Below are 11,893 nucleotides of genomic sequence, written 5' to 3'. Positions count from 1 at the left end.
CCACAGTTTTTACGGCATGGCACTGGAGGCTAGCCGTCTATAAGTAAGAGTGTGTGTGTGTGTGTGTGTGTGTGTGTGTGTCTGTGTCTGTGTGTGTATCCAGAGTCACAAGTCAATGGGGCTCAGATCAGGCCGAAACCGTGCCCCTCATAGACACGTCATAGACGTTACAGACTGGCCACATGAAAGTTTATAGGATTTGGGTACATTCAATATCCAAATGTAAATTGTGTACATTTCACACGTTACGTGCCAGCCAATGTACATCATGTTTTTGTGTAGTGTCAGTCTCTAGACAGCTGTGTTCAGACTATGGTTTGGGAGCCAAAGTGGGGTCAAAGATGGTGCAAAAATGGGTCAGGAGAAAATTGTTGCAGCGTTCCCAAGTTCATGCACTGTAAGACACAGATACATAATTCACCTCAGATTAGATGGTTTAATTTTCTCCCAGTCTTGTGGTGGTGGGGTTTTGGGTGGAGGGTTGAAGGACACTTAAAACCCTCACTACATTTATTCATTTAAAAATGTAATTTAAATAAAAAAAATAATTGATATATATATTGTATAGTACTTGTAAACTCTCTGCCCCGAGTACTTGTAAAAACAAATTCAGATTAATTCCACAGGAGAAAAAAATGAAATCAGAAGGAGAGGAAAATGGAAGGAAGAGGAAGAATACTGTGAAGAGACACAGTCCTAGGCATGATACCAGGGATAAGATATATAAAACAAAATAAAATAAGCTTCATCAATCATGCAGGGGATATTAAGGGTCTTTCCAGTTGCCAAAAGCAGATAATAGCAACAATTAAAAAGTTAAAGTTGATGTGCCACAGGCCTAGGCCGCCTATGTCTTGTTAGATAATAATCCTCGCTGTTATATGTTTGTTTTCCTCCAAAAGCTGTACATTTAAGTGTTAAAAACAGTTTTCCTGTGGACACCCCCAACAGCTCATAGACTTTGTTACCGCGCACTTGCAGCCCCCTACCCCCTCCCTCTGACAGTCTCACCAAGGCACTACCAGTCTCTCTCCTTTGCCAAATGGAAACAGCGATATTTTTTAAATACTTCAACTATTAGTATGTTGGTGTAACTAAGACATTTTTACCTGCATGGTTTACATAGATTATCAAGAAGTTCTCACACTCTCTTCACTTTTCCTGGTTGCATTTACATCAGGCGTGACACGATTATTTTGGGTGACGCTATTCATTATTAAGTCAATGTGACGGGAGGTACATGGTCCAGGATTCCTATTCACCGTTTTGCCAGAGCAGCTTACAATAAGCAAAAATACACAGACAAAGCTTCCTCGTGTACATTTTAACCATCGGGTGGTCTAGAGAAGTAATGTAAATTCCTTAGGTGAATGAAAAACAGAAAAAGTACCAAGATCATGCCACTGCATATATATATGTGTGTGTGTGTGTGTGTGTGTGTGTGTGTGTGTGTGTGTGTGTGTGTGTGTGTGTACTGTTTATAATATACATACATACACACACACACACACACACACACACACACACACACACACACACACACACACACACACACACACACACACACACACACACACACACACACACATACGTGTGTATATATATATATAGTGTATATATATTTTTTTTTAAATATGTGTGTGTGTGGACATAAATGTTTGAAATGTGTGTGTCAAAGAGATTTAAGAGGGAAGAAAACATTGAGGTTTGATGAGGTTTAGGAGGTGGTGGGATGTATGGGGGTGAGAATCTGAAGATGAATGGGAAGGATTAATGTTATCCCCCATCCTTTCTCTCTGTGTCTTTCTCTTTCTCCCTCTCTGTCTCTCTCTCTCTTTCCATTGACCAGGTGAAACAAGGGGCCAGGCTGAGAGGAGAGACAGACAGTCGAGCGGCAGAGGCCTGGAAGACGAATCAACGGAGGAATCCGGCGCGTGCCTCTCGGGAGAGAGAAGAAGGAAGGCAGGTGGCGGGCGTGCGGGCCGCAGCAGCATGCAGGCAGCATGGAACAGGTGAAGGAGCAGCGACCCTTCTGCTCGCTGTCCAAGTCCCAGAGGGAGCGAGAGAGAGAGCGAGAGAGGGACTGGGAGAGGGAGAGGGAGCGTCGCTACACGGCCTCCACGGCGGAGCGCGAGGACGGCTGCAGGGTCCCCACCCAGAAGTCGTACAGCTCCAGCGAGACTCTTCAGGCGTACGACCATGACCCCACGCGCATGCTGTTCGGAGGCCAAAGAGTCAAAGACATGACTCACAAGGACAGCCAGGAGTATGCAAGACCAGGTTAGTAGGATACACACACTCTGTGGATAGGATTGAAGTCAGTCCTATAGCAACTTAGGCTCTATGTGCGATCTGCAAGCTCAAGATCTACAACGCTTGGCTATGCGACACGATGTGAGCTTGTAGATACAGTATGCTATTTTTGCTTTATTTTTAAATATATATATATATTTTTTAATAAATTAAAAATACCTTTCAAGTAAAAAAAGAAAAAGAAACAGAAAAAAGAAAAGGAGTATAAGGTCTCGTGCACTAACTGGCTGAGCCACCAGGCACCCCGGAAGTCATTGTCAAAGTCATTTCTCTCTTTCATTTTTTTTCTCTTTTTTTTATTTTCTTTGAGTGGAGCAGCTCTTTATTAAAATTATTTTTAGAGGACTGTTATGCCAAATGTATACACTGTTGCTTGAAGTTCAGATGTGAGATTAGATGAGCAACGAATGAGTTAACTAAGGGGTAACGTAGTAGTTAGGTCTGCATGGTTGAGGCCTGGTTGTGGGCTTCCAAATCCTTATTTGCAATAAAAAAAATGTCTGAACCTATATTTTACCTCTAATTTCGAATGAAATTGTTCCTCTGAGTTTTCATACAGTGGACAACTGGAGCACATCTGAACTGTCGTAAACAAAAATAAAATACCATACATGACTAGAATCATTTTGAAATAATACGAAAGTGCTCAGTAAATAACAGGGTCCTTTTAATTAGCTGCTAGAATCTCCGTCTCATTTCCTTCATTTAAAAGTTTGGGCAGTTTATTGAGTTTTATGGCACTCTCCCAGCTCATAAAATTGCAATTAGAAATCTATCCATATCTCCCATAGATTTTTATGGTGTTAATTGGTGCCTACTTCAGAATTAATCGGATTATAATGAAGTTGTTGGAAGGATGTTAGTTTTTCTTCAGCTCTCATTAAAACGCTGAACAGGCATTCATTTCTCTCTTCATGTTAAAATGCCAAATGTTCCGTATCTATTAGACTACTGCTGCATGTGCATTGAATTTGTTATGCATATTTGTTTTTATGTTTATTAATTGTACTGTGTTTTATTAAGGCTGGAGGTGTTAATGTAGTGGAGTGGGGTTACAGCTTTTAACATTTTCACATAGAGCTAGTGAATTCATATTCTATATCTGTGTCCTTCGTATTTTCTGATTAATACTTTGCTCTTGGTTTGTGTTTCAACACTTTTGATTTAATGGCTTTATTGATTAATATGAAACATTTCACCTCAAACCCTGATGCTCTTGATTTGATATTACAACATATTGAAAATTACTTACTACACTATGAATCATTATTAGGATAATCTTTCAAATAGCAGTTTTGACAGGCAAATGTTCACACGTGTGACTTTTTATATCAAGGTTCTTTTGTCAAGGTTCTTTTGTTAGTGAAGATTAGAGATGGAAATCAAGTAGGGTTTGAAGAGTGTGTTAAAGGATAATGATTTTATCTGTTAATTGTCTGTTAGAACATGTATAGGCCATAATAGTATCTATTGTATCTTCCATCTGTTGTCATGGTTACATTATATCAAGTACTTTCATAGAAAAGGGAAGTTGAATGCATGGAATACAGTCCTTACTCAAACTAATTTACTGTCATTGGAGGATCAATTCTAACCATGTTTGATACAGGCTGTTAGGCTCATAATTGGAAATTAGATTGTGGCAATTATGCGGTTGAGTAGAATTTTAATGACAGTCAAATATTAAAGTGAATTATTTGATTTAAAATTGTGGTTATAATTACTTTTTTATTTCAGGGCTTTAAAATAGATGTACTTTGTTGTGTTCATATGAGGTTATTATTCTTCTTTCACTTTCACAATAAATACTTTGAAATATGGTGGCAATATTACATTTTCAATATCACTTTCTCAAGTAATAATTGAACGTGAATTGAAATGGTGGCAATGCTTTATTGTCAAATAGACTAATTCTCAAATAACCTCTGAAAAAATATATAAATATTGCATACAGCATTTTTCTCTTCATTTTATATTATTGAACATGCCTGAAATATACTTTTACCCTTCAGATTTGCATGATCTTTGAATCTCTCACTCACTCACTCACTCACTCACTCACTCACTCACTCACTCACACTCTCACACTCTCGCTCTCTCTCTCTCTCTCTCTCTCTCTCTCTCTCTAAAAGCAAATGTCAGTAATCCTTCCCTACAGAGCATGCAGTTCCTACTAAGACTTGGTACTAATGGTAACCATTAAACACTAAAAATGTTCCTCTAAATGAAAACTGTTATTTTGGGGCTTTTTTAATTCAATTAAAAATGTATACACACACACACACACACACACACACACACACACACACACACACACACACACACACACACACACACACACACACACACACACACACACACACACACACACACACACACACACACACACACACACACACACACACACTTCATTTATATTCATTTAAAATATTAGTTTTGCAAAAGTGTTAATCCTAACAAGATGTGTTAATCCTACTCAAGCTGTTTATTAATGTTTTCAAAATAACACGAAAGGCAGTACAGTAAGATTGGTCAATACAGTAGTAGTGCAGTGAAGCTGCAAAGTGTTAAGCAAGACATTACACTAACACAAAATGCGGACAAGACAGACACTAAATCAAAATAGAGTCCCAAAGGAAAGAGTAAGGACAAAAAATAAAATAATATGATTCTAAATAAAATAACCTACTAACCTATAACCTAGTCATTTGACAACTCTTAAGCATGTTGTTGACTTGTTATGAATTACTGTATCATGGGAGAGATGCTTAACACTAAATGTTAATTCAACCAACTCCCCACCTCCAAGTGTAACTTTCTTCAGCTAACTGTGGTTTTATCCATTAAACTGTTGTCTCCTTGGTCTGTTAACTTTACTGTTTTGCTTATGCAGGCCAGACGTTTTCGCTGAGGCAGCTGGGGGTCTGTGAGCCTTCCACCAGGAGGGCTTTGGCTCTCTGCCCCGAGACGGGCCTCTCGCACCCCCTCGGCAGTTACTCCAGGGGACCCGTCGCCTCCGAAAACCACGAGCCCGCCTCGCCGGAACGTACCATGTCCCTCTGGGGGCGGGGGTTGAAGTCCGGCCAGAACTCCTGTCTGTCCAGCCGCTCAAACTCGGCCCTGACCCTCACCGACACGGAGATGGACAAATCGGACACAGAGATCGGTAAGTCAAGACGGTTCATACTTCTTTATGTGCTGGTTTTGTACACGACACATTCCTCCATCTGTTCTCAGTGTTTGAGGGGAAAGAGGCAGTATGCACCCTGAACAACGGTGGTTGTTGGGGCTGAATCAAAGGCCTCTGATTCCTGATTGGCGAATGTAACTAGGATTGTGATTGGTTGGGCTTACTGGTGACAGAGGAGCAGTGCCCCCCTTTGTAGATCAAAGGCATGTTCCCTCATAGCAGCGTGCGTGAAAGAGCCTGGTCTTCCGGTTGAGTGGTTTTGCAAGTCACCTGGCCCTATCTCCATGGGGGAAAGGAGAGAGGTTTGATAAAGTTTCCCCCATGAGCCAGCATGTAATCAAAGTAAGCTTTGTATGCCTTACGTCTGAGATTCAGCTTCTTCTGCAGCTCGGATCTAGCTGGTGTTCACAATGGGTGATTAGATGGGTTGAACGGTTTGAAGTGCTAATTTTATCCTGCGGCATTGGCTCAGGGGGTAGAACGTCTATCTGGGCTTCCCGGTTCAATCCCCGGCTTGTGTCAAAGTGTCCTTGAGCAAGACACTGAACCCCTAAACTGCTCTCGATGAGCAGATCGGTGCCTTTGCATGGTTGCCTCTGCCATCAGTGTGTGAATGTGTGTGTGAATGGGTGAATGTAAAGCACATAAGGAGCTTTGGATAAAAGGCGCTATATAAATGCAGAAATCCATTTACCGTTTATTACAAACCTGAGACACATGGATCAGAGGTTGTCCTGTGGAATGAGGGAGATTTTTGACGCATTAAATCAGACGATGAATATCAGTGCTGTCAGGCGGAAACCTTGTATGTCCAAAAAATGTTATTTTCAGGAAATGTGTTCCAATGGATCCATTGTAGTTAGTTATTATTTAGTCACACACTATTGTTAATACTTTTCAGTGGTTAAATATTTAGAAAACCCAGAGACAGATTTATCCACCTTCAACCTAGATTCCCAATTCTAGGCATGTCATAGGCAAACTGTTTCATAAATAGTGAAAATAGCAAAGATTGCAGATCTACGACCTCACAATGTGTTGTATCATTGCTAGGTGTGAGCTTGCACTGTAGATACTGTAGGCTATTTTTGCTACTTTTGCTCAACACTGTCATACGACAAAGCATAAAATAGGCCATTAGTGTATGTAAAAAAAACGTAAAAATATTAAATATGGAGATAAAAGGTTTCTGCCAGACAGCAAAGACATAAGATTGTTGTATGTAGTGTGTTTTCTACTAGGCTTTTGAGGACATTTTACAGTTAGTAATTAAAACAAATCTCTGTATTTGTGTTGTCTATGGGTTGTGCTCAGCCCCACACCCAGGCTGTTTTTAAAATCTTTTTGCCTCCAACATTATTTTGTTTTTAAATAGCTTTGTATAATTAAGTGTCAAGGCTTGTTCTCTGATATTGATTCTCTGAACATTTTACCCCCACTGTTCATCAATTCATTACAGTCTTCTATATTCTCCATCACATTTATCACACAGTCATTGTAAAAGTATAATTGTTTTAAGTCGCCAATGGGCTTGAAAATAATAAGCAGCAGTTAAGATAATTGTTTTAGATTCCAATTACTTGGCCAGATAGCACACGTAGGAAAATATCTTGCGTTTACATGCTATCTATCTATTTTTATTCTTACACTGTTGGCTGCAGCTTGTCTCTGGAGAGGAGATCTTTCTCTTAATGGTGACCTTCATCATAGCGAGCATGTCTCTAGAGGGACTGAATTGAGGTATTTTACCTATTCAGAATTCAAGCCAGCGTTCTTGTCCCACTCATGGCCTCTCCATTAGCCCTGAATGCATTCTAAAGGCAGAGAACAACAGACCACTGGTGAACACACAGTCCCAGTCCTCCTTAGCTCTCACCTCTTGTCATATTAGCTGCTGTACCTGCAGAGCACAAAGCCCAATCAGTTTGTCCTGTTTTCGAGGCTTCAGAATGCCCCCCCCCCCTCTCTCTCTCCTCAATTCAATTCAGTTGTCTCAAGACACTTTGCAGTTAGAGCAGACAGAGACCCGACATTGTCCCACCCCGAGCATCCTGTCCCTCAATTCAATTTCGTTCAAAAAAATAATAATTGTATGTACAATTAAAAAGAATAAAGACATGTGTAAACAAAAGAGCTGTGTCACTCGCATTGCAATTGTGCAATCTCTTTTGCAATATTGCAATCTCTCTCTCTCTCTCTCTCTCTCTCTCTCTCTCTCTCTCTCTCTCTCTCTCTTTCGGCCCCCCCTCCCCAGTGTGGGGTCTTTGGAGTGTGTGTGTGCAGATCTCTGGAGGGCCGCCACTGATTGGCTGTGGTTAGTACAACGACCTGCTGTGAGTTTTATCTAGCTCTCCAGTGCCTCTGCTGTGTTAATGATGAGAGGGCTAAACTCCTTTCATCTCAGGTCTCCTCTCTACCTCATGACATAAAAAAAGAGAAACTTTTCCTCTTTTCTATGTTGGATTATGATTATTATTTCATACAATACACCAGTTCTTTTCCATGTTGCCTGTGCTTAGAGAGATGGTGGGGGGGGGGGTGGAGTGGTTCTATTTTCGGCATATTAATTTCTTCATATTCATGCAGATTTTAAAAGCTCTGTTCCTCCGCTGTAGATCTTGCTCTCGTTTGGGGGGTTTTCGGACATCATGAGACATTGCACTTTTGACTTTCACTATTTAATGAAGCAGCGAAAGAGAAATGACCCGTCCGAAGGTTTCCATCAACTAAATATGCATGCTGAAGCCGAGACAAAGGGGCGTTCAGCCCCACTAATTCATAAATGAACTCAATATTTCATTCTAATTTGCCCAGTTCCAGAGAGCACTCAACACGGACTAGAAGTGGAGTCGTGGCTCTGTCTCAGAGCTGATGTTAACCTTCACTGATCAAAGAAAAAAGATTATAACAAAGATGAGACGACAACTTTTGTTATCCATACTGATTCATAGCTACCTGGATGACTGGTGATAAAAATATGTATTTTTACTAGATAATAATTGTGCTGTATATCATGTTATACTTGATGTACTCTTTAAAATATGTAAATGATCCATTTTGTTTTAATTGCCTTTTTATCAGAAGACTTAAAGGTCGGGTAAGTGATTTACTTTGGTTGAAATAAGTGTTAAATAGCTTTATATTCTGATAGAGTTAAAAATAGAGATAAAAAAACAAAAAAAACACTTACCCTACCTTTAAGTTACACACTATCCACATAAAAATACCATGTAATCAATTTGAAAGGAGTATAACATTATGTTTGGTTTTGTGTTGTAGGTCATACTGTCAGCATAGGTGTCATCATGAAAAAATGTGTACTTCATTCAATATGATGCCTCAACGTTTATTTAAATAGAGTGACAAACAATACAAAAATCACTCAGTATTGTCAGATATTTTGACATAATCTGATGTTGATGAGAATGTAAGTGTGGGGGGAAATATAATTAATTATTACATTTATATTAATTAAATTATTATAAGATTTATTCAAAAAATGTGTGAAAAAAAATCTAAACATTAATTTCCAATATTGTCTGTTCTTCATGCATTTATTCAATTATTATCATATACAGTATATATATATAATACACACACACACACACACACACACACACACACACACACACACACACACACACACACACACACACACACACACACACACACACACACACACACACACACACACACTGTATACGGTATCATTTATTATTATTATTATTAATTTAGAAAAAAAATAACAGTGAATCAACGGATAAAGGGCATTAGCCGGGGAAGGCTTGTCTGAAGTGCTGGGTTTTGAACGTGGGTTTACAAGAACAGAGGGTGGGGGCTGCTTTGAAGTGGGTTGGAACTGAAGTCAGTTCCCCTGAGAGGGGGCGGTAACAGAGAAAGCCCTATCACCCCAGATTCAGCACTTGGTCCTGGGGGTTTGCAGGAGGTTAGCATCCCCGGAACTGAGGGATCAGGAGGGGGAATGGTGGTTGTGGAGGAGGAGTGATTGGTAGAGCTAGGTTGTTGAGGGCCTCAAGGTGGTGAGTGGTATTTTAAAATGTATTCTGTGTTTGACTGAGAGCCACTGAAGCTCAGGACTGGTATGAAGTGGTCTCTGGCAGTGGAGTAAAGTAACTAAGTACTGTACTTAAGTACTGTACTTAAGTAAAATGTTTAGGTATTTTTACTTTACTGGAGTATTTCCAATTTTCAGTACTTTTACTTCTACTCCACTACATCTCAGAGGCAAATATTGTACTTTTGCTCCACTACAATTATTTGAAAACTTTAGTTACTAGTTACTTTGTAGATTTCGATTATTAACCACTTCAGCCCTATATACATTTTGGCCATTTGAAAATAGCAGATCTATCGCGACACATTGTGAGCTTGTAGGTCGGCTATTTTAAAAAGATGTTTTATACATTTTGAACTTGTGAAATGGGACATATTCTGCACAATGGGTACTTTTACTTTTGGTACTTTAAGTACATTTTGATGCCGATACTTTTGTACTTTTACTCAAGTACATTTTGAATACGGGACTTCTACTTGTAACAGAGTATTTCTACGCTGCAGTATTGATACTTTTACTTAAGTTAAAAAATGTGAGTACTTTTTCCACCACTGGTCTCTGGAGTGAGTACCGGTCAGCATGCGGGAAGTTTTGTACACACTGTAGTGTAGAGGACTCTAGTGATGGTGGTGTAAAGGAAGCTGCTGCAGTGATCAAGCCTGGATGTGATGAAAGCATGAGTGAGTGTTTCTGCAGCAGTAAATGTCAATGTGTGTCTGAGAAGGGCAATGTTTCGGGGGTGTTTTGGTGATCTGGTTAACTTAGGGAAAGGAGAGATCTCAGAACCAATGCAAAGATGTTAGAGCAATCCTTCATATTTGGACAGTAACAGGATTGGTTTCCGAAGTAGTTCGGCATCATAAAATAATAAATTATTTGTTCGTTAGTTTGTTAGTGGCATCTGTTTGTTAGTGGAAACAAGACCGCAAGGACTTTTTTGGTGTTATCCTTTTAGACAAAGTGTTTGACTGTACTCGTGCTGTTTTTACATTTCTGTCTTAATAAAATATTCAATCAATCAAGTGGAGGTTTTCTCCACTCTTCTATCCTCAGCATTGAATCTAGATTTCAATTTCAATTTCCCCAGATAGTCGAAAGGCGGAGATCTCTGATCGCCGATTCGCCGACTGGCTTACGCAAGACGAGGTCAAGGATGACTCAGAGGTTATGTACTTGGGTGGAGCGGGTAACGATGGAACCATCAATATTGAGGGAAAAGTTGCTTACAGATTATTAACAATGGGACGTGTGCAGGACCAAAAAGTTTGGGGGTTCGCCGTGTAACTCGACAGAAAAATCGGTGGTGGAGTGTTTGAAGGGAGATTTTGAAGTTTATTGGATACTACAGGCTTTGGTAGCTGGTGAGAACATATTGAACTGAAAACTCTACATCGTGCCTGAGAGGCGCTTCTTTGAACATCATCTTTTATTTACCTTTAGTCCAATGTTTTCAGTTAGATTGGATTGATTCTGGTTGTTTTTTATTTGGTTTCCTAGATGGACCACTGTGTTGGTTCCCGTGCCTTGGACAACATCTATACTGTTTGTGCACCTGCACACTTTATACTTTAGGAAATACTTTTTTTTTTAACAAACAATACTTTAAAAAATCACGAAAATATGTACTTCGTTATACGACAGTCTCGTGCAACAGTCTTGTGCGAAAATAGCCGATCTACAAGCTCACAATGCGTCGTAGTGTGACGTTTTGTGGGTGTGTAGATCAGCTATTTTAGCTATTTTTGATTTTTTTTTTTACATACCCAAAACATGGACACCTGTTCTTAGCCACTGATAGTGGCTAAGAAAACTCTAAGGATAATTTACAATGGAGCATGAATATACGAGTTCTGAAAAGTTCTAAGACTTTTGTATATTACAAGCATTCATTAGGCATTTGTACCGAGATGTAGGAAAGAAAAAAACATGCTGTGACATCACATCACCCATATCCTGTTCCTGCCATGGGTCTTTCGTTTTCTGTTTCCAAAAACTTCAAACTGAAGTAGAGATGAAGGAGAAGTGATGACACCCAATCATCCATAATAATGTAAGAAGCTCAAAGCCTCAAAGCTGAACATTTCCCACGTTGCTTCAGGGTGTCAGTAACATTGAGTCGATTTTATCTCATCTGCAGGAGATTAATTTTATAGCATAGCGGCTAACTGTTCCAAATCATCATGATTCATTTTGGTCTGTATTCCGACAGTAGTTACAGTATTGCAAACACAGCACACCGACATCTCCTTGTTTCCTAATAGATGATGTTGTTGTGATGTTGAAATGCAGTCACAGAAATAGTATCATGAAACCAG

At 39.6% G+C, this 11,893-nt stretch overlaps 1 protein-coding gene across 1 annotated transcript in view; it reads left to right on the top strand.

Annotated features, from left to right (window-relative positions):
* Positions 1–2,003: 2,003 nt before the first annotated feature.
* LOC311034262 (teneurin-3) overlaps positions 2,004–11,893 on the top strand; it is a gene marked incomplete at its 5' end in the record, with an annotated part of 205,696 nt that continues 195,806 nt past the window's right edge. The window contains 2 exon segments of the mRNA XM_084042099.1: positions 2,004–2,280; positions 5,207–5,479. Coding sequence (XP_083898225.1) covers positions 2,004–2,280; positions 5,207–5,479 — 550 coding nt within the window.

The sequence above is a fragment of the Gymnoscopelus microlampas genome (assembly GCF_963454915.1).
Source record: "Gymnoscopelus microlampas genome assembly, chromosome: 18".
NCBI classification, from domain to species: Eukaryota; Metazoa; Chordata; class Actinopteri; order Myctophiformes; family Myctophidae; genus Gymnoscopelus; species Gymnoscopelus microlampas.
The sequence above is the reverse complement of the archived record's forward strand: the minus strand, read 5'-3'. Positions and strand labels throughout refer to the sequence as shown.